Source organism: Platichthys flesus, chromosome 20 (assembly GCF_949316205.1).
Source record: "Platichthys flesus chromosome 20, fPlaFle2.1, whole genome shotgun sequence".
Classification (NCBI taxonomy): Eukaryota; Metazoa; Chordata; class Actinopteri; order Pleuronectiformes; family Pleuronectidae; genus Platichthys; species Platichthys flesus.
The window spans coordinates 9,378,423-9,402,550 of NC_084964.1; the positions used below are offsets into that span (position 1 = coordinate 9,378,423).

General features: G+C 41.9%; 1 protein-coding gene across 1 annotated transcript; it reads left to right on the plus strand.

Annotated features, from left to right (window-relative positions):
• Positions 1-273: 273 nt before the first annotated feature.
• baiap2l1a (BAR/IMD domain containing adaptor protein 2 like 1a) lies at positions 274-24,114 on the plus strand. Its single transcript, XM_062414322.1, has 14 exons — positions 274-529; positions 2,303-2,378; positions 2,470-2,556; positions 10,551-10,612; positions 11,676-11,747; positions 12,360-12,494; positions 14,679-14,831; positions 14,939-15,082; positions 15,572-15,692; positions 16,184-16,397; positions 18,383-18,442; positions 18,538-18,682; positions 21,805-21,845; positions 21,939-24,114. The coding sequence occupies exons 1-14, from the start codon at positions 479-481 to the stop codon at positions 22,009-22,011; spliced, it is 1,434 nt and encodes a 477-aa protein (XP_062270306.1). The 5' UTR covers positions 274-478; the 3' UTR covers positions 22,012-24,114.
• The last annotated feature ends 14 nt before the right edge of the window (positions 24,115-24,128 follow it).

Consider the following 24,128-nt stretch of genomic DNA (forward strand, 5'->3'; position numbering starts at 1 on the left):
TAATCCCTGTGGATTTAAGGTGTATTTGGTCACTTAAAGGCCTATTCAGTTTTTGCAAATAAAGCTTAACTGAATAACTAGCAATAAACATAACAATAACATTAACAACAACAATAATAATAATAATAATAATGGGAAAATCTCAACCACCAGAACTTTTGGTGAAACGCCTTCACTGACGTCACACAAACACCCTCCCCGCCTCCTCCCTCCGCACGAGGAGCTCCCTTTCTCTCTCTCTCTCTCTAGCTCACTCTCGCTATTCCTGTCAGTGTGACGTGCTCCCCCCTCGGCTGCTGAGCGTCTCTGTGTCCACATGCGCTCAGTGAGGGTGAGGGTGCAGACAGGCAGCGGGTCAGCCTCTGGGATTTACTATTCGCAGTGAAGTGAGCACCTGCACTACGAAGCCTTCCACATATATTTTTTGTTGTTTTTATTTTTACTGTACTTGTGGGCTTTGGGGGAACAAGCTGCCATCATGTCTCGGGCTCCAGACGGTGTGAGCAAGCTCACAGAAAGCACGTACAAGGTGAGTGACACCCAGAACTCAACTCATCAATCGATCATTGGTGGATAATGCGGCTGTGCTTGGTTTGTGTTTGTGTTTGGACACCAGCTTTTCAGAGTTGTGTTGTGATTTCCCCCCTGATCATAAAACAAGTCAGAGTGGTGTAATAATTGTCTTTTATTGTGACCGGTCAGGTTTTTATGGGAGATTTATTTCGTTATTCATGCGTTCACACTGTAGGGAATCACCTGTATGGGCCACTTGCATAACTTGTTGTTTACCAGGAAAAGAAAGTATTTATGAAGTCTTTTAACAGCCTGAAAAGTCGAACAACAATAGGGACGCACCCTGTTGTTAGAAGCTGTGTAAATCAAAGTGCAGTCCAAGTCCTCCTGCCTGCCTCATGTGTGATGAGAGGGGGAGAGACGTTTAAACACAACCCAACAATCAAATCAAATCCACCCGAAACCAGATCAATAGCCACTTGATCATGGGATCAATCCTGTTGAGTCGGCCCAGGTTAATCTACTCAACTTCACATTGCTGCATCTCACACTTGATAAGCCTGTGTGGGTGTGTGTGTGTGTGTTTGGACTCAAGTTCCTGTGAGGATTTCATGTCCCCATATATCAACAAAAATAAGAAACATATAAGAGAAAGCACTTCTTGAAGTTGTAAAAGTTTATCGTAACTTAAATGTCAGTAATATCGATTAATTTATTTATATAGCAACCGTGCATTAGAAAACTATGCACGGTTGCTATATAATAACTGATTATTAAATAAAGGAAAATGAGGGGAACAATTAAACAAAGAAAATAGATTATATATAATATAATACATAAAAATCGGTCCGTCTATTTTATTTCTCGTAAAAACAGAATTGTGTTTCAGTGGAATGTCCTCACTGGTTTGTCAATACAGATTGTGTGTGTGTGTGTGTGTGTGTGACAGACTCATAACACAGTTTCAGCTGGGAGAGAGAGAGAGAGAAACCGAGAAAGCCAGAAACAAAAAAAAAAGAAAACAAGGAGCCATATTTCCCTTTTTTCTCTCTCTCTCTCCTCCACTCTGCCCTCTTTTGTGCATGCAAAGTCATACCTGCCCCTTCCTTTATTGTTCTGCCGAGGGTGTGTCTGGGGAATGGAGCCGGGGAGGTGAACAGAACTTGATTGTTGAGTCATTTCAATAGAAAGTGAGAGAAAAGAGAGGGAAAGAGGGGGGAAGGAGAGAAAGGAGTGTGTGGTGGGGGTGGGCTTGATGAGGTCCACGCTGCAAATAGCTGCGACTTTGTGTTGGACTTGGCTCTTTGGATGGACGCATAGGGGTCGGGTTAAAAATTGAAAGTTTTTTATTGTTCACGCGTGGTTGATACTCATAGAAGCAACAGCTCCAACGTTGGCACTTGTTTTATTGAGTGTGTATTGTTGCTCCCCACCCACTCCCACAAAAATGACCCTCATGACTTCTAAGCTCCCTCCTGTAAAAAAAAAAAAACAAAGGATAAGAAATTAGGGATGTCTAATAGAAAGAGAAAGTGGCTTACAAAGTTTGTGTGAAGTTGGCTCTGTTACAGCAGATATTTTGACAATACTCACAGGAGGAAATGCCAAGCTGTTCCTGATAACATTAACAGTGGAGTTCCAGGAATCGCTGATCATTTATACCTGTGCTTTTCCTGGTGTGACGTGTCAACATGAATTCTTAATAATAAAGAAAAAGGCAGATTATCTCAGGAGAATCAGTGATTGTCGCGTCCCTCCACATATTTTGTGTCTCTGCTCTTTGTCCCAGAATGTGATGGAGCAGTTCAACCCGGGCCTGAGGAGCCTGGTCACACTCGGGAAGAGCTATGAGAAATCGGTCACAGGTAATCAAAGTTTTCCCCCCCATCGAAAATCCTAATCTGTTGTTTTTAGCCAGCGAGTAACCTGACGATGTTTTTGTGTCTCCCCACTCAGCGATGACTCTGGCCGGAAAGGTCTATTTTGAAGCAGTGTCAAAGATCGGGGAGAATGCCATGGTGTCTCCGGTCTCCAGAGAGCTCGGTGAGTGTCCACGTCAAATCTACCGACAGTGAGCGAAATCCAGACTGGGCCGTCTCTGTGATAAAGACTTGAACTTGAAAAAGTTACGTCACATGACATCACAGTGATGCAGAAGTGTCAGTCCGGGATAATGACGAGGGGGTTCAGGAACTTTACGGGCAGCAGAGCTTGTTTTACCAAAAACTCCTGGTTTTGAAACGTTGCAGAACTTTTATATTCACCAACCAACAACCTAGAACAGTTAGAATAAGTACATGTATACGTCTCCTTTAAAAGAAAAATTCAGCATTTGTTTTTCTTCTCAAGGGTTGGATGAGAAAAGCAGAACCATGTTTATGTGTCTTCAGAATACACTAACATACTATACTATAGTAGGTAAGTGTAAAACCTGATAACAGGTGGAAACAGCCATCATAGCTCTTTCTGAAGCCAGCAACCTTCCATAAAAACAACTGTTAAAACACCATCTGTGGAGTTTTACAAGCACAACTCTCTTGACTGACTTGAAGGTTAGACTTGACAGGACTCCCAGAAGTCAGTGCTCCCAGCCAATTATCTCTTGTTAACTACCGCAGGTCGATTCATACAAATAACACAATTACTCTGTAAATAAGTGAGATTTGTAGGTGCTGGTCGGGAAAGTTACTTAACGTTGGACAGACCCAGGTGAGCTGCACCCCCTATGGCTGCAACATGTATCCTACACACAGAATAGTTGTTATCTCATCGAAGTGGTCGGGGACATTTTTGTAAGTGCAGAAAGATTCTTAAAATGTCACCTGGAAATGATGAAAGTAACTTCTTCACATGTCGCTCTGGTTTCAACCAAACATCCTGACATATACTGGAATCAATAGCGCAGACATCTGGCAATAACCCGGACTGAACCCTCGTGACACAGCATCATGTCTTCGAGGTTGTTTTGCATTCATCCCATGACTCATCTCTAGTTGTTTTATCAGGGGTCCCTAATGCAGTGCTATTAAATTCATCAAATCGTTCTGTTTTATATTCTGGTTCTAAAAACTGCGTGGCCTCATGTCATATCAGGTTGATATGCAGACAAGGAGTCAGTCAGACGGGGACAGTTTCAAATGGAGAGATAATATCCTGTCATCGTCTTGTAAAGGAAAACGGTGACCGCGGTGAATATTACTTCCATTTGGATGCGAGACTTTGAGAAAAAAGCCTGTGGATGGTCAATCGGTGTTTCGGACCGAGCACTCCTCTTTCAGTTGGCTTTTGCATTACTGCCAAGTCAAACAGATTTTGATGAAACGTCAGCCTGTGTGAAGGGGGAAGTGGTTTTCACAGAGCTGTCACAGTGTGAGAGACACAAGATTGGATCGGTCCGTCACATCGGGTGGAAATGTAAACTTAAACTGTTCAGAAAAGCTTTATCACACACTGACCCGAAATCCCTCTCACTTTCAATTAACACAGCACTCACAGAAATATTTTCCCTTGGAAAGGTAATCTGTATTCCAGATTATAACCACCAAGGAGGTTATGTTTTCAACCGTTTGTTTGTTGGCTGGTTGGTTTTTGACCAAGATTACGCAAAAACTACCCTGGGGACCAGGTGTCAGGAAAGAACCCATCCACTTTAGGTGCATTTCTTACCATTTTCTCGTGGAATAATTAATGGATCTTGAGAAAATCTGGCAAATTTAGGGAACTGAGATCTATAAGTGTGGGAAATTTGGTGCAGCTGGATTTTAATTGGTTTAAGGGGCTTGTTGGTACCTCGGCACAGGTTTGTGCTCTGGTGAGTGCCATTCCCGTGATTCTTATTTGTCTAGCAAATGTGCAGTGAAACATTTGCCGTGACTGGAGAAGCTCTCCGTACCCATGTGTTATGAAACGATGGTCGAGTTTGTCAGGTCACAGCACACCTGTCACTCAACATTGCCGGTACTTCATCGCTTCATTAAATGATATGTTCTTCGGTCGGCCGGCTGCGTTTTCTCCGCGTACCGAAAACACGGCGCAAAACAGCTTTACAAACACCCCCAAGTTATGTCTATGTTTCCTCTGTTCAGGGTTTTTGTTCGATAGAGCCGTACTGGAATGTGAGTGAGAGTGAGATGTTTAACCTCTGCTCATATCAGCGTGTGCCTGGCGCTGAATGTGTTGACCACTGAAGTATGGTTGAAAAAAGAAAACATTAGGTTGCTGTCTTTTATTTGACCTTAAATATAAGAATCCAACTCCATATAGAAACGTCTCAAAATGGCTTCTAGTAAAAAAAAAAAAGCTGCCAACCTGCCAGATATGCCGCTCTCTTCCTGGACGGGCTGAACTGGACGACAGCGAGACGATGGGAATTCTCTCACACGCTGCAGTGAGAGCAGCAGCAAACACGCTAAACAAACAGGCAGACACACACAGAGCAGGGATCCAGGCTCGTCCCCTGCTCCTCCATCTGCCTCACCAAACCCCAAAGTCTTAACTGTGTGTGTGTGGAGGCTCAAACTATATGACAACAAGGGAAACACAGACTCTTACATGATTTATGCTTGTACTAATTAGTAGTTGTACCAACAATGCCAAGTATTTGAAAACTGTAGTGCATGTATATTACAGTAGTATCATGGGAACTTTGACAGGTCCTCATCTTACAAATTAGCTGATGTTACAGCTACTCTCTACTTCTGTTTATGCTTTATATACATGGATATGTACACATATCAAGTACTTTCTTTCACAAATATTATCAAGGGGTAAGCAGGTCATACCTAACTTGTCTATAATCGACTAGACCCATCTTTTATATTTTGTTGACTTGTGTACTTACATTGTTGCACAACATACTACACAATTCTATTCCCGCCTTCTAGTTGCATCATATTAGCTTTACCCGTGGCTTTTATCGAGAGTTGAAGTAACATATTGTACATTTAAATGTGTCATTATTCTTTCAGTATACTTTAGGCCAAAGGGGCCATAGTTGATTAAAATATGTAGAATGCATCTCTTCAAAGCTACTACCTGTGAGATCACAGCTTTACACTGGTGGATAAATTGCCTTCTATTGCTATCCACCTATTGTACAGTACCATGGCCGCGTAGCTGTTATGCCCCACATCTGATTGTGTATTTTTCAGTTTCAGTGGGTGTACAATTAGAAGCTTCCTGTGCTGGACTCCACAGGGAGTTGCTATTCCACTGTGAAAAGCAGGTATGGGCTTATTGAAGGACTGAAATGTTGAGATTACAAATGGAGAAAGAATAGCGCGAGCTCCACCCCTTCCACCTTTTCTCTGAGCTGTTTTGTCAAGCTTCGGTCAAAATTGTTCTTTTTGTTGTTGAAATATTTAAGTATGCTGACAGCATGAGAAATGGTGATGTCAGCCCGAGTTGTTCTTTTCCCCCCGGAGAAGGAGGATTCAGAACGGGGTTTTGTTTTCGAGAGCAGTCATTTCTTCTGAAGGGAGGTTGACGTTGTTGTTGCTGTCTGTGACATTTCAAACATCTTAGACCTATTTCACAGGAGTATTTGCTCTGTAGACACAAACCACTTGTATCTGCACATGATGGGCTTTTAAGAACAGACACCAGCAGCCCCAGGGAACCAGGGACAAAGACGTACGTCTGTTTGAAGACTAGAATTTCCATGCAGCAGTTGTGTGCCTCGGCCAACCAGTGCAGTATCAGTAAACATACATTCTTTTCAGGACTCTTGAGGTCACAGTGACCTTTGACCCCTGAAAGGCAGACTTGAGATATCATGCATATGGCCACCATGGTCTTGACTTTTGACCTCCCAAATCTAACCAGTTTAAATTTGAGGATTCCCTCAGGATATTTCCAATATGTCTCATTCCTAAGGCAGAATTGTGCTTGTTGAGACCACAACAACATTGACTTTTGACCTTTGATCCCCAAAATCGAAGTTCACACTTGAGTGAAGAAGGTCTCTCAAGGCATTTGTAAAATTTGGACACAATTGGACAACAAAATGTCTTTGTCATTTGTTTCAGCCAAATAGTGTGTGTGGGTATGTGTGTGTGTTTGTGTGTGTCTTACATCAACTACATAAACACAGTTTTTGTCCCAAACCAAACTGAAATAGGTCAAATAAAAAGGGGGCCGACGTTATAATTCTTCTTTCCCTCGTCACACTCCACAACTCTCTAATGATCCCAGAGCTCAAACACCATTGGCGTGGTCCCTCTACAACCTTGTTACACTCCCGTTGTTTCACAAAAATATCCTGCGATTCTTCTGGAGCCCTCAGTATCAGAGGATATTACAGGTATCAGACAGTATTTGCTGGAAATCGCTGGAAACCTCAAACTGTGTCACGTAAAAACACAGTCCACATGCTGCATGAGAGTCGATGCTCAAATCTATATAAAACATTGGATTAATGCAAACTAGAGCGGTCACTTTTGATTATTATTTCTGTGATAAACTGATAATCAATAGTCAAGAATGGCACCTACTCACTGTTAGTGTGTGTGTGTATGTGTGTTTGTGTGTGTGTGAGAAGAAATTATTATTAATTAGCCCAATAAAATAATCAGCAGCTAGTTTGATTCATCTATTAATCATTTAGGTTGTTTTAAAGCACAATTAGTGATAACATGTAGAACATGTAGCTTTTATGTATTTTAATGCATCAATTCAAAGTTCAGTACTTGTGAAGATGATGGGTGTTATTCCACCTTTGTTGACATTTTTATGGACGACGTGATTAAATAGTCAATAAGAATTAAAATAGTGTTCGTTGTTATAATGGTATAAATATGTCAACTACATGAACTATAAGCTACAAAGCCTTGTTCCATTCCCGAGCTTTCAGTCATGTGGCATGAATCAATAGTTGTGTGTATATTTTTAGAGTTTTGGGTCACTATTTTGTTAATTTATAAACGTATTGATGTTCACCAGTTATGTTTTCGTCTGCGAGTCAACAGTAATACATAACAGTAGGTCAATTGATGGTTACCGTAATAGGATCTATTAAGGTAGTGACGCAAATTACACGCAAATTGTGAGAAATGTAAATACAAGATTCAAATCAGTGTTTGCAAGTTAAATGTGTGTAAATGTGGTACACCAAGCTAATAGGGGAAACGGTAGTGAAACCGTATACGGTCTGAGTTGTGTGCGTGTTCAGAATATTGTCAGTGTGATTGTGTTTCGAGAGTTTCTTTCATGCAAGCTCAAAACTGAATGCAAATATCTGTAGTGCGTCCACAGAGCCTGCAGTGTGCGTTCACAGTGTTGTGCTGTACTTTCATATTTCCAAAAATGTATATTTCTTAACCTATGCACACCTGGCACTCCCTTCGTTTACAAGTGTCTAACAAACACTGGCCTCAAAGCAGTGTCGGAGTTACTTCTTGACCATGGAAGTTGTAGTTGACCAAAAAAGCAAAGCTACAGGTAAATCCTTATCTGATCTGGAGCTGGATCAAGGTTGTTGCTTGTGGTTGTTCGATGAGTTTGGAAACCATGTCCCTATTCTCGGAGTTACGAGATCCAGTTTGATTCAACGAGGTGTGGTTGCTAATTATGATGACTGGATTTCCTCTCAATGGATGACAGAGGGGTTAGTAAGATCACACTCCCATTGTCCTTATGGAGTTTGATCAACGTAAATATTTGTGTTTCCATCATGATGCCATTACCATGACTCACAGTAACATCATTACGAATAGGAGGCAGGAGTAGCTCATCTGCGGCAGCCACCAAACACGACCTATCACCACCTGCACTGAGGTGCCGTGCAGCCATGAGTCACATAGGAGGTGGCTACGTTTCATCCCACTCACTTTAAGCCTGCACGTACACACCGACGGATGCACGAGCGTCATAGTGGAGCGTGAAGAGTAGAGGACCAACGGCCGCCGCTGACCTCAGCACTAACGATTAAGTGGTGAAATAAAGGTGAGCCGGAGAAAAGGCGCCAGCAGGTCCGGCCGCTGCTGTTTGCTCTGCCGGCGCCACCACACATTGTACAGCTACCTCACCACACTCCAGATAGGCAGGAGGAAGGCGAAGGGCACTGCCAGCTCATAAACCACGTCACCTGTTGGGAATGTGAAAGGCGTCGCCCTGTGCCCTATCAGTTGTCTTGTTAAACAGGCATTTCATACAGTTGGTGCAAAGAACGGGAACAAATGAATGCTCTTGAGAGGAACAGTATATTTTAAGCCGCTTGTTTATCACAAAACCAAAGGATCCTCTCTTTTTTTATATTGTATTTTATTATGCTTTGTCACTCTTCTCTTGGAACTTGGTGTTTTCCCCCTTGGCGTATGTCGTCATATCAGCTGAGTTGAAAACACGGTGTGTTTTAATGGTCAAAGTTCATTTCCTCAATGTGAGTCACAGTATCTACATACACAATACACTTTATGATATATTTGAAATTGCCGAGGGGAGAGTTGATTATCTTGGCACTTATACTCGCGATCGGATTGCTGTCAACAGAGTGAGATAGAAGATAAGATAAACGGAGACGGGGCTTCCTGGTGTTGTTCATGAACTTGAACAACTGGTAGACATTTAAAACAAGTTGTGTAACCAGGCGCGTCTTTTGTGTGGACTTTGATTCTCACTAGATATAGAAATATTACTTTCAAACTTTTATTTCCATGGATTGAAAACCAGCAGGCACGAATTCTCAGACCTCTTCACACTCTGTCTCTGTCATCGCCATCTCCCCTTCTTCACTTGTTCATATGACAGAATCGTGCACTTCACCGCTCCGCATTAATCCCAAACTGTACAGCTTTCTGCAGCCTACCACGGGCATGTGTTCACACCTTGTTAACCCCAAAGGTGAAACCTGCAGGTGTACAACGGCCTCTTTGAACGCCCTCCCAGAAATCCTCAGCCTGCCCCCTTCCACGGCACGCGGCCCGTTGTTGGGGCTGTACAAACAGCCCCAGCGTCCAGCGCCACCCCTCTCTGTCGAGGGACAAAGGCAGCCTTTACCAGTACGTTCTGGTGACCTTCAGAGGGCAATGTTGTTGTAGCTGGACGCTGCCTGCTGGATCACAGAAGTGCACCTCTGTGCCGCCGGGTTATTACGTTTGTTTGCTTTGAGTGGAGGCGTGTGGGGAGGAATGCCTGGTTGTGGGTCAGGTGTGTGTGAGGCCAGAGGAGTTCATCTTTGGGCGCAGGATCAAATTAAGAAGAAAGGAAAAACCTGGCCCCTGTGCCGAAGGTGACGAAACCCCTGAAGTCTCTCATTATGACACTGTCACATGTCCAGATGTGTTGTTCCATACTGTTTTAACTGGTTTCACCAGAACACCGTGGCCTATAGTAAACCTCCAGTCTAGATTTCACCCCATTGTGACAGAGGTAGCACTATAAACTGCTTACCTATGATTGTCCACCTCTGTTTACAGTATTGACTCACTCCCATTGTCTCATGTCATATGCTGCTCTATCTACAGTGGAGCCTGTCCATGAATGGAGACTGTTCTGTATCTGACTGCACGATACCAGAACCTTTCATAGAGATTACTTATTGACAGCTCTTTAAATATAGAAAGGAGATAAGTCTGTAAAATGGGGGGGTGTAAAGATAGAAGTATGGCTTGATAAAAGACACGGTTACGTTTATACAGGTGATCTCAGCTGTCGATTATCATGTTTGACCCCATTTTATTAGCATCAAATTACTAATTTAACTTCCTGGAAAGATTAACATTTAAACATGCACAAGTGGGTTAAGAACTATGTTATATGACAGAAAGCACCTTTGAGATAAATGTATTTAACGTTTATATTGCAGCCAGACTACGCGCCGATTGAGACATTATGCCTTCACTTTTAGGGAGCTGTCATGTCTTCCAACTTTTATATAAGGTCTATGCAAGGAAGCACATTTCCCTAAGTGTCAAACTCTTACTTAAAAACTCCTCTTGAGCCTGGTCCCAGTACAAAACCACAGGACCATACAGTCACATCAAGATTCCCTTTCTTTGTATTGATCCTCCAATACTAAACGTTGCTCTTGATGTTTTTAGGTGTGGTTCTTATGGAGATTGCAGAGACTCACAGGAAGCTCCAAAATGAACTCGACGAGAGTGTGAGTACCTTCAAAAATCACTGAGGAGTAATCGCTTCATGTTTATTTGTTAAGATTAACATTAAAGGGATAGTTCACCGACAAATTATTTGTATGTGGTACACAAATGCATATACAAAGGATTTCAAAAAGAGCCAAATAGTCCAGGACTCCTAAGGGTTAAGGTAATCAGACAGTGCTGGTTACACGCAGTAGCTTATTCAGGCCATATTTTAATTGGGTTAAAATCAGAACATTGCTATCCATGTAAATGTGTCTAATATGGAGGGGATAATATTAAGGGATGGAAAGATTGTAGGTTTTAGACTTTTCTCTAGATTTGTTGACGGTAAAAAAACAGAGGCGCAGAAACCTGCTCTCCCTACATCTACGAAAATAGACCTGAAGGACGATAAGAGCAAATATGTCATGAAGTAATTCTGCGCAGTGACAACTCACCTGTGGGGCCTCTAGGAGTGACTGATTGTCATTCCTCGACGTACTCTGTGGCCATTATCGTTCTGCTTAACCTCACTTGATATACAGCAATGGCCATCTGCAACACTCTCTTCTGCGGACGTGTGAACCCTACAACCTTTTTCATTCCCTTCATTTTTGAGAGTTTGAAATTGTCGCGACGAGAGTGGAAGAGCAACAGAATCATTCCTGACCCCTGCTGCCTCGGGTGGAGTGCTACAGATATTTGCGATTGAAATGTGCTAGATCTAAGTCGAATTCGGCCTAAAAACTGAAACCCACCACTCAAGAAAACCTTGAAACATGCAAGTAACGTGTCTCAGCTTCCTCCCTCTTGGCTTTCCAACCGATTAGTCCCGTTCAGAGTGTGATTTATCTGTGAGAGGGAAATTTAGTGAATCTTTAACCTTAACAGGCTGATAAGCGTTCGCTGCTGCGTGGAATCTCATCCTCTCCCAACCACATGGTTATACATTCCACGGGGTCTCTCCCCTCTTATCATAACAGGCCACGTGACAGAGCTGCACATTGGGTCTAGAGCAGCGTGTACGCTCGATGATGCAAGGTGCAACATATATATATGTGTGTGTGTTTTCTCTCATTGCAGTTCAAGAGTTTTCACAGTGACATTATCATCGAGCTGGAGAAGAAAACAGAGATGGATGTGAAATACATGAATGTAAGTGTCACCCTAATAAGCAGGCCAGTGTTCTTCAGTGCCACCCATCCTCCCTCTTCTTTTGAGAGTTTTTTATACAAATATTTTATGGAGCAGTGGCTGGCAAGAAGGTTCCTAGTTTGAATCCCGGCTTCCTCCCACAGGCATGCAGGTTAGGTTAATGGGAGACTCTAAATTGACTGAGAATGGTTGTTAGTCTTTGTGCGTCGGCCACTTGTCCAGGGTGTGCCCCGCCTCTCACCCAATGTCAGGTGATCATGTTTGTATCATAAAAAACGCAATTTGACTTCAGTGTTTAGATATACAATATGCCTGCCCACATATACTATTACTGACCACAGCTCTTTCATTACAGTTGTCATTGCTGATTTACCTCCTTTCATCTCCATCATATATATTTTCTATCACACTTGTGTCCGTCCTGGAAGAAGAATCTGTGTTTGTTGTCACTCTAGTTGATGCTTAAAGGCAGATGATGTCCTCGCTCAGATTGCGTTGCCCGATAAACGCAAACTGTGATTTGCGAATACAAGCTACACACATAAAAATGTAATAGATCGATCTCCCCTTTCCTTTGTCTAAAATGTGTCTCTTGCCAATTTTCTCACGCAGGCCACCTTCAAGCGCTACCAGTCGGAGCACAAGCTGAAGCAGGACACCCTGGAGCGCTCTCAGACAGACCTGAAGAAGCTCCGGAGGAAAAGCCAGGGCAAGAACTCGTCCAAATACACCATCAAAGAGAACGAGGTGAGACCGACACAAGGCTCCGACCTTTCCCTTTCGAGCACGGCGTGCACTTTACATGGCTCTTGAAGCACGCTGCTGTTACATTCCCATGCACTGATGCTTTTGATAAGAGCAGGACAAATGTGCAATTGATGGACAGGTTAGGCCAGGGGAGTTCTCACTATGTCCATTTAGCAAAATGACTGAAATTCCAGGTTTTTCTTTCTAGTCGTGTCTTCAGATATTTTCACACAGGGAAGAGATGTCAGATTAAAAGTGAATGAAATTCAGACGCAACTTTAAACTATACAGTTAAATTGAATTTATAAGAACAAATACAAATGTGTAATATATACATCTCTTCTCGTGTCTACCATCTTGGTCGTTTTTTGAGGTTGATTCTGGTTTTCATTGGTTAATCTTGTGACTTATTAATCATAGTAACCAAGTATACAAAAGTAAAACTAAACTAAAGAAAGTACTCTTAATAGGTACAGGAATGTACGAGAGTTATATAAATGATCATGGATGTATCACATTAAATAAAATAGGCTGATCCAAGTTTCTGTTATATTTGCTTTAACAGCTGGATATTGTCACATTTTCCTCAGTGTAGAATGTGAACAGCTCCTATATAATTTGCTGATTCTGATGCTAAGGAAGAAGCTAAGGAAAACACAGGTTCAGAGTTGCATAAAACGTTCTCATGAAACCGTATCGCGTGCATCTTAGACATCACACTGGAAAGACAGAAAAAACAATTTCACCTCTGAGTGAACAGACGTGCACAAAGAATACTTTGAAGTTGAACTCGTCTTGACTCTGTTCTTTTCACGCCGCATTTGCAGTGTGGAGCACATTGCTGTTTGCCCTGCACCACTGACGAGAAGGCTTGAACTTCTCTCAATCAGTGTGGTGAGATAAAGGAGGGAGAGCACAAATTGAGTAATAACTCCCTCCTGTCTCCAGTTTTAATTGTTCCACTGTTTTGACGGCCTCACGTGATGACGGACAGTACGTAGCCCTCGGTTCCTTACGGGGGAATAAATAAACAAAGCTTTCAATTGAAAAGTCGAGAAGTCATCGCAGAGTGTGAAAAAGGGTTGTTGTGACTTCTCGGCTCCCTCAGTTTCCTTTATTTTTCCGTTTCTGCAAAGATCGCAACAAGTTTCAAGTCTGTCCTTGCACATGAATAGCACCTATTAAAAAGGGTCCATACGATTCAGTAAGTCATCTTAACCGGTTGGAACCAGGTGCCCCAGGAGTGGCCTTTTCATTATCTGTGGACTACAAGGCTATTGGCTCAGCGTTCTAATAACTGTCTGTCTGCCCTCCCACCTCTCGCTGAGAGCCTGGACGATTGTTTGTCAGGGGAACTGAAGAGCTTGGATTCAGCGTCTAACAAGGCAGGAGGAAGAAGAGGGTCCCTGACAGAGCCCCTAGAGACAGGCTGCTTTACTCTCAGCATGACAACCTGGAGAAAATAAGAGAAATTTGTTGCATCAAGGGTTTTTCTAAATCAGGGGCAATGAAGGGGCCATATTTTTTTAAAACATATATTTATTGGTTTTATACGGGGGGAGCGATATATGGGTGGGGAGACCAACCTCACCCCAGAGCAGTTTGACTAGCTCTTGTTTTTGCACAAGAATCTAAACATACCCAAGCACTAGCTTTGCATTGCCTGCATGCACCAACAGTGAAGCATAGACTACTTTTTGTTCATTTCAAAGTTTATATTTTAAGTAAACTTGTATTCATTCTATTTAATTTACCATTTATTTATTGTTTAAAAGTAGCCTAAGTGGCATACATTTCTCAATCGGTCAGTTTTTGTGCAGTTGACAGGGACTATACAATAATAGGGCACATTTTTATTTATTTTCTCTATTGGCTGCCCGGCAGTCATTAAGTTAATGTTAATATTTGAAATAAAACTTGTAAAGCTCTAAGTGAATTTGAATGTGTTGTATTTGAAGAAATCGTAATATCGAATCGCAATACTTACAGAATCGCAATACATATCGTATAGCCACCTAAGTATCGTGATTGTATCCTATCGGGAGGTACCTGCCGATTCCCGTCTATACCATCCATGCCGAATGCCTGATTCAGTAAGGTTCACATGTGAGTCATCCTTTGTTTACTTGCTAGTTATTAATCCCGTACCCTGACCTCCGGGTTGCCCTGTGACCCTGTCTGCAGTACATGGAGACCATCTCGTCGCGCCAGACGGACATGCAGAAGTTCATCGCCGACGGCTGCAGGGAGGCCTTGCTTGAAGAAAAGAGACGCTTCTGCTTCCTGGCGGACAAACACTGCATGTTCTCCTATCAGCTCAGCAACTTCCACGGGAAGGTAAGCGTGGACAGAGACGAGCAGTCCTGCGCAACCAGGAGCCCCTCCGGTGTGTGTGTGTTGCCAAACCGACCTGCTCTCTAACCTGTCTCTCCGGTGTTTTCCAGGCGAGAGAGCTGCTGTCCACGAAGCTCCCCACCTGGCAGGAGAAGTGCAGCGACATCACCAAGGTGCCGGAGACGGTGGAGACCATGATCGAGGGCCTCGCCCCGACTCCAGCACAATCGCCGCTGGTGGAACACAACAACAGGGTGCGCTTTGGCTGGTCACATATGGAATTGTGTTGAAACTGGAATTGTTCCTCTGTGAGATGAGCACTAGCTTTAGAAAAGACCTGTCATTTCTGATGACAGACTTTGATAAGTTACTGGAGGGTGCTTCAGTTCTGAGTGTTTTATCTTGTCTTGCTGCGTGAAGACCTTCTTTCCAAGCTACTGATAGCCCTCGTATCAGATGGAAGCAGCTGTGTTGAAGCTGCTAGTGAGCTGGCTATCAGCCATGGGAAATGACATGTGATGTTGTTGTCACGTTCTGTTAAAGGTCACAGAATATTTTCAGGCCACAGCTATTTATCGCTGCATAGGAGGATGATGATAAGCCCTAATTACAGTAATGACCGTATTAAATCACTGCCTCCGTAACAAATGAGGTCAGGCCCCCGAAACGCTTGTGATAATGTTGCCAGCTCATATTGTCATCTAAGTGCACTTTCTTATCACACATCTTTGCTTTCTTCTCAGAACAATATGGAGTCAATGGTTCCTCCTCCAGCACCACCGCTGAAGGCTCAGATAAGTCCGCTCGCCAATATGTTCAACCCAGAGCCCAGGTCATCGCACACCTCCTTAGACCACAACTCAGGTATAAAAAAACACACACACATCCTCAAAAATACCTCTATGATTCATCCAAAAATCTAAATGGTAGCATTTACATTTTTTATCATAATTATTATATCATTTATTCATCAAGATCCGGAATTTAATCTCGGAGAAATCAACAATTGTTTTGAAAAAAGCCCATCTCAAAATTGTTAAAGAAGCAAACAAATCCTGATCTACACCAAAATTAAATAGGATCTTCCTTTGCCCCATCCCTCCATATAAAATCAGGGGAAATAGTTGCGTAGTTTTTGTGTAGTCCTGTGAACTAACAAACAACAAAACTCTATAGCGGAGATAATGAATGAGCTTTAGAGACGGCGGTGGTGGTCATGCTTTGTTACCTTTAACAGAGCCGGACAAACGGTTTCCCCTTTGAATTTTTCAAAATAAAGTAAATAATCTTTAATTTCAAGCGTTTACAAATATTGACATCTCTAATAAGTGATTATGAACCTCTGCTGCCTCCAGACCAGGGCAGCCTCGGAAATGACAGCATGCACCGGTCGGTTTCCATGTCGTCCGGTCTCAACGTTGGCAGGAAGAACCGGGTCAGGACCATCTTCCCTCACACGTCGGGCAACAACGACACGCTCCTCAGCTTCGACGAGGGCGACATCCTCACCGTGCTCGGTCACGAGGAGAAGGATGGCTGGCTGTACGGAGAGCTGGAGAAGACAAGGCAGTAAGTTCTAACTGCATATGTCCCCTCAATATTTGTATATCACAGGGATGTGTTGATGGCGGTGTGAAGAGAGGACGTTTTCAGAGAAAAATTGTGGATGAAATAATGTTTCGGATTAAATCTCACTTGTGTTTTTGGTGGCTTAACTACTAATTTTATTCATTTCAGCATTTCAAGGGATATGTCTGGTCTTTTACCTCTATTTACCTCCAACAAGGAGGTCATGTTTTCACTCCTGTCTGTCTGTTGGTTGGTTTGTTTTCAACCAAAAACTACTGGACATAGCACCATGAAACTTGTGGGAAAGTTGTGGTATGGGTCAGGGAAGAACCCATTCAATTTTGGTGCGGATCTGGATCAGGGGGTGGATCCAGGAATTGTTATTCTCTGTCTTCAACATTGTAAGAAAGGGTGTTCTTCAGAATTTTCACTGATTTATATCTATTTATATCTTTATATCTAGAATGTACGATGTATGATGTATGATGAGTGTTAGGAGGTGGCTAGAAAATATGTAGTTTCTTTTTATTTGACTTCAACCCTCACCGACAAACAGAAAGTGTGTTTGTGGAATCCCTCCCTTGCGTACTTGATAGGAACACAGTCTGAATAGGAGCGTTGTCACACCCAGGAGAGGAGATGTACTTTCATCCCAGCAAATATGCACCTGCACTGACACAAGCGTATTTCACATGACTAATGTGGCAGGACGAGTTTCTGCTTTGTGTTTTGTTAATATATTGCTTTGCTAATACACCATGAAACACAGACTATGTCAGGAATGTTAAACATGACAGTCGTAAAGCTTGAACTCTCTCTCTCTCTCTCTCTCTCTCCCTCTCTCTCTCGCTCTCTCTCCGACTTGCCTAACAACACTGCATGCAAACAAATCCAGGCACACACGCACACACACACACCAATGCGTAATACTCCCCTGCCCAGACATCACATCTATTACTTGTCTGCTTAAATGATCAGGGTTTAACATGTATGTTTACTGTTAATACGTATATACAAGTCATCGGTGCATATGTAACAGCAGCAGCCACCTCCAGCTCCTCAGTAGATCTGTCAGGACTCAAAATTCAGCCGTAAGGATGACGGCGTGCTCACAGAGCTTGTGTTGAATATTTTTTCGTTGTCACTTTGAACGCATCTGCTCCCCGATTGTGTCTGTGTGTGTCATGAAGTGGTCTTTGGAGGTAGAGTGGTTTTAGTGCAGTCAGCAGCGTTTTGTCTGGAAGTCAATATGTTGGGGATAAGTCACAGTACATTCTGTTTCATAGCAACAAATCCACTGCACCGCGCTGATAAACCATCTCTTTCACTCGACGTGACTTGGAGACATCCATCTCAGAAAAGGAAAATCTGCGTCTGTTTATATGTTTAACGTCTGATTTGTGGATCTATTTGGAGTCTGTTGCAGTGAGTCTCAGCTTTTGAGAGCTCTCGGAAAAGCAGAGCTCTTGTATTTGATTAGTGAATGACGTCCAGCTACTGGACATAAATCAAAACAGGCAGATTACGATATCATCACTCAGTGGCAGATCTTGGATTTTTCTAAATCAGGGGCCATAAAGGGGCCCCCGATTCACAAAGAAGGGCCAAATATAAGTCTAACATCCATGTACAATAACTGATTAAGTAAGGTGCACATTTAAGTACTTCCTTGTTTACTGCAAAACCACATAATTGATTTTATTTAATTTAATTTTTTTAATCAAATTGTGATAACTATTGTTACTATTGTAGTTACTGTAAACCGTGAGAAGATTAAGAGTGGTGTTCTCCTCCACAGAAAAGTACAGTATGATGGGAACACATCATTTCTGTAATGTAGTCTATATAATCTACGCTGTTTTAGCCAATGTGTTTGTCACATGGACACAATTGTGACATTTCCCCCCCCTTTTCTTGGGGATTCTATACATTAAAATGTTTTGTGATCTTTTTTGACATTGTTATGTTTGTGTCTTTTGTATTAGGCGGGGCTGGTTTCCCTCATCTTACTGCCGACCTTACACTGAGCCAGTTCTATCAAATAGGTAAGAAAACATGTCAGCGTGCAAAGAAGTGAATCAATAATGTGTTTACAGTTGGTGTTTCGTCAGCTGAAGCTTTACTACCTATGTATTTGCAGCAATATGAGTACGCCAGTGCGTAGTCTGAGTGTGGCCAGTCTGCAAGAGGAGGAGGAAGATCTGGTGTTAATTCCACCACCAGACTACAGCGACGACCCCCCCCCCAGCCCACTAGTCACCTCGATGCCCTCACCGCAGAACAAGGTTAGTGGCAGCACCTGCAAGAGCACGACCCAAACCTGCTAGTTATCTTTCTGTTTTTTTCAGTTTTGCATCTGTCGCATGTTAGATGCTTCACCAACATGCCTCCTCGTTTGCTTGTGAATCTTCTGGAAAATCTTCTCCTCATTTCTCACTTGGGCTCACTCAGACGTTTTGTGGAGTTTTTAACAGGGGGCTGACGGGAGAAACTCACACAAACTAACTCGGCCACTTTCTCACATACTTGACTTCCGAATATATCCCGGAGTTCAGTGCATGTCTGAAAGCAGCTATACTAATACTAACATTTTTTTCAACCTAATATTCTCTCCAGCTGATTGTTACGGATAAAGGTGCAAACACACCTGTTTTTTTACTTTAAAGGTGCTGTCTTTGATATTTTCATCATACCAGTGGGTCAGATGAGTGTCTTTCAGCTTATTGTTTTGGTCTCTGCAGCTGTACTATTTTGGTTCACTGCCATAAGCCCATGCAGGGAGTGGTTCAGGAAAAACACTTGCAAATGCAGCACAGCTAGTTTGCATGTAAACTTATCAGGAAGTCTAATGGCTATAAAGCCAGACTAAACCAACAAGATTTGGTGGAGACCAAAAACAGAGCTAAAACTAGAATTCATATATGATTAGTATTACTTATTTCTGATGCCCAAATAATCACTTAATGCATTTTTTAATATATTGCTTTTAATCATATGCAGCTGTAACCCCCTTTATACTATGACTAGCTAATATGCATTCATGCTAATATAAACAAAATATCGCTCAATGTATACATAGTCAGCGTAGTCTTAGATAAAGACACAAGTCACTTTATTTCTTTATTTAACAGCTGTAGTTGCAGGGATTAAGGCCCTGGTTGCCACAGGGAAGGATTTGCTTGTGTTGGAAAGCTGCCATGTACGAGTTTATATTTAAATGGATCATCGTGTTCTAAAAAAGGTCGTACATTTCCCGACAGGATATCTTTATTGCCTTACCTAAGTCGCTGCAGACTCCACGCCCACGCCATGAAATGCCATCACGTCTTATCACCGTCTCCTTGATGCACAGTCATCACCCTCCACACCCTGAAAACACATCACAACCAGAAACACACCTCAATTCCTCCAACCCGTTTGAGTAAATACAGTTCATCCATCCAGACGATTATTTCCCAAAAGGATAAGGGAGACTGAGAGATATGTGTTTGCGTTTTTTGAAATGGGGACATAGTCTTAGTTCGACAGTGAGGAAAAAATGCTCCGAGCCAAGTTTCATTCAGGAAGGAGGGAGAGATTTGTTGAGGACAGAGTCACAGAGGACAAGAGGGTACGAACACCATTTCATTTTGGGCCTGCACTTGTGTCAGCTGATTGAAAATGAGCTAGTGGCTGTTCTGCCAACAGGCAGGCCTGGGCCCTCTTCTTTCTTCCTCATCATTACCTTCCTCGCTGCTCTGTCTGTAATCAGTGTCCTTTATATCTGCAGCCTCAGGGCTTCACCAGGACATAAACCTCTTTCTCTCGTCCCCATAAACCCCAAACACATTAGGTTCTTTTTAGCAGGCTAGATTAGTTTTGTTACTTCTTTAACATTTGATTTAGTTTCCTTAAACTAATATTGGTTTTAAAAATATTTTAATGACAATATATTGAATATGGTAATCAAAAGTATAACGTTCAGATTGTGCTTTTAACAAAGTCTTGACTAAATATATAACCTATAGCCATTGTTTTGGCTTTTTGGGCCAGTATTGTGAAGTAATTATGTGACTTACTGTCATAACATACTATATATCAATTTATTTCCTTCTACCTGCCTTTTGTTAAGAAGGAACTAATCCTGGTACTTTTCAAGAGAATCTTTAAGGAAGATTTATTATTAGGAAATCTTATTTGGAAATATTTTAAAGATTAAAAGTTGAGTGTATATAAAATGTTTTCCTGGTTATATTTTAAGTACTTTACAGTCAGGAAATGGACAGAGGCTGACTTTAAAAAAAATGTTTTGCCTTTTATTTAATAAGCTATAAAAGAATGGGACTGAGTTGATATCTACACCAAGGCCCAGCAGGCCATTTAAATTTAAAATATCTAGATCTGCATTCTTATTTGGAACTGGACCAAATCACACACAATCATAAATATCACTCACCTAAACATGCCTGATATTTTTCCATCATGATCCATAAATTATCCTGGGATCCCCCTTATGTGATCGAGCCACACCAAAATTGAATGGGTTCATGCCTGACCCGTATCACAACCTTCCACCAAGTTTCATGGTAATCTGTCCTGTAGTTTTTGCATAATCCAGTTAATTAACAGACTACGAAACAGATCAATTCAAATGAAAACTTTAACTTCTTTTATTTAAATGTATTTAATAAGCTTGTTGCCAATAGAACTCAACCCCAGACGATTTACGGCCTTAAAGGCCAGAGAATAAAGGTTTGATCCCAACTGTGGCTGCATGTCTGACTTCTGGCTCTTGATTTCTCTCTGCTGGAAGAGTTGGGTAGTACATGTTTTTCTGCAATTGGCAATTTGCATTAAAATTCTTCATAATAAGCTTCGTAGCCAATGCATACATAAAGATATGTATCTAATCTAAAATGAAAACCACATACCATAAACAAACTCATGGGTTTGACGAGAGTTACTCTGACATATTTATCAGCTGCTGTAGCTCCATAAACATTTTTACAGCATTTTGTAATAAATATGTGGCTTCGGTATCCCTCAGGGCGCATTACTCAAATTATTTATGTTCTCCAACGTCCCCATGCTCACTTGACTCTGTGAAGAGGATTGGATTATCTCCGTCCTCAGGTGAGAGAAAAAGAGGAGTGGGTCTCTTGCTGGCATTTCTAGATCGTCTAGATTCCAGCCTCCGTGAGGTCTGAAGTTGTATCTGAAGTATGTGTCAAAGCTCCGCGGATTAGGAAAGAGGGAGGGCGGGAGGGGGGACAAGTGTTGATGAGAAATCTAATAAAACCAGTCGGACAACAATGACTTCGTTCACAGCTGGAGGGAGGGAGCGGGTTTGTTGGTGACTGTGGTGTGTCCCTGAAAGTATGCGTCCTGGATCTTCAATGGGTCTTTTCTTCTGTGTTTCTGACGACAGGTGTCTTTAGTCAATGGGACTGCTAAGGCTGCTTTTCTAGGGTGAGTGACTTTACACAACTAACACAAACTCACGGGTCACCGCTCAGTTCCATTGTGAATTCAAAGTGATTTCTGATGATTTTCTTCCTGCAGGGGAGGGAATCCATTCGCCACGGTCAAGCTGAGGCCAACAGTAACGAATGACAGATCGGCGCCACACATCTAGCGGGCAGCAGGAGAAGTTTCACCGCTGTCCCACCTTCAGGGGAATGATGGGAAACATTGGACCCCTGAGACTTGATGCTTATCACCACAACCTGACATCTCACCAGCCTGCATGCTAGTCTCTCTCAGTACCAGTCCGCTCTATTAAAGGGAACCATTGTTTCTTGGCATAAGTGTGCTTTACTGTGCCAGTGGGTGTTTTAGATTAGCCACAGCAGTGAAACATTACATAATCAACACGTGGACATTCTGACAAACTTTGTAGTGCAAAGACATTGTTTCATAATGCTATATACACCCTGTCTTACAGGTTCAATGTGTAGAATTAAGCGACATCTAGTGGTGAAGTTGCATGTTGCAGCTGAATCTCCCTCACCTCGCCCTCCCCTTCCGACCGTGACAGAGAAGCTGTGGCCGCCTTCAGTTGTCATAAAAACTCAAAAGCTGTTTAGTTTGTCCAGTTTGGGTTACTGTAAAAAAACATGGCAGCCTCCATAGAGAGGACCTGCTCCCGATGTAAATATAAAGTATTTAAATATAAACGGCCCTTTCTAGGGTAAAGAAAACAAATATTTGTACAATTGAGATGAGACACACTAGTAAAAATATCACAAGGATTATTTTATATTAAATTTTTACCAATAGATTCCTTTCTCCTAAATCTTAAACACTGGACCTTTAAATTAATAATCCAGCCCAAAATGTAAATGTTGGTTTGGTCTTATACTTGTCACTTAAAGTTACAATAGAATTGAGTTACATGCATTTGCAAGTTGAATACCTCTTATATGAGGTAGCAGGAAAGGTTCAGTTTACATGAGCAGTATAATTCAGTGAAGCTTACAAGGTGTGAAATATCAGCTTTCATAGACATTCACCAATTAGATCAAAATGCACTGGACTACGTGCATGCATCGCATATCCTGGATAATACCTGACGTAATAATAAATTGAATATCTATTAGAAATATAAAAACACTGTCCAAGCTGTTTTCAAAATACTGAAAGGTTCAGAGTTGTGTCTGGAAGAAAAAAAAAATTCACCAGGCAGATGCTAGCTCCTGCAAGAGTTACAAAAAATTATCTATTTTAAGCAGATATAATAATGGACAGGTGGAAAACTCCGAATGAATTTGACCTCAACAGTGCCATGTGCTACTAAGATATATTGTGAGTCAATTAAATATCTAAGGATCTTTAAATGACCTGTGACTACGGAGAATAAACCTACATCTTCATTTTGGGCTGAAAGAGAAGTGTCATCAGGTGTTTTCAGGCTTGTGTGCACTGCAGTCAGTGCAGTGTACATACAGGACGATGATGAGATCCAGATGTAAAATTACAGTGGCCTGATGCCCTCAGGCTGTCTTCCTGACTTGCAAAAAAAAAAATTGTATAAATTGTTATTTCTATTTCTCTTAACTTTATCTTTCGTCTTTCTTTGAGATATACGGAGGTTGTGAGAATGAAGGAAGAGTGGCCTATTGGGAAAAAGGTTGGTCGTTGGAGTGAAGGCAAATCAGTAGAGAAGGCTATTTATATACAGAAAGTTTATATTTAAATAAAATATGTACACAGAAGTCCATGTTTAAAGGGCCATAAAGATGCTTCTTTAAATACGATAGCCAATGAGCTCATTAGGCTTTGGATCCCTCACAGATTTTGATTTGACTGCTGGTATGTATTTCTTATGGGTAAAATGACCTTTTGATGAAGGGAATATTTTCACTACTCACGGCTCCACTGTTCTTTAATGTAGATTCTGTGAATGATGCACAGTTTATGCAAAATAAAAAATGGAAATCTAGTTATTTGCATTTTCTGTGAATACAGTGGGTCATTAAGTATTACGTTCTTTTGTGAGGAAAGGGCCATTTTGCCATGTTATTGCTTTGCAGGATGTGAATGTATGATGAGGAACTGAATGATGAAAAACTGTTTATTGACCCACTGGTGTGTATTGGTAAACCCTTCACACTGACGTAGTTAATGCCACATGCTTTCTTCAGAGTACATTCCCACTGTGTCCACCGACGTCTTCTTTTATTCTCAGTGAAACATGTTAAAGTAAAAGTTTGCACAATAAAGGTTCAACTGCATTATCTGTTCAGTTCTCTC

Excerpts from the sequence above, each read along its gene's own strand:
- baiap2l1a (XM_062414322.1), top strand. The coding sequence starts at position 479 with ATGTCTCGGGCTCCAGACGGTGTGAGCAAGCTCACAGAAAGCACGTAC. Across the intron at positions 14,832-14,938 it reads TCAGCAACTTCCACGGGAAG|GCGAGAGAGCTGCTGTCCAC; the intron begins GTAAGCGTGGAC and ends GGTGTTTTCCAG. Across the intron at positions 18,683-21,804 it reads TGCCCTCACCGCAGAACAAG|GTGTCTTTAGTCAATGGGAC; the intron begins GTTAGTGGCAGC and ends TTCTGACGACAG.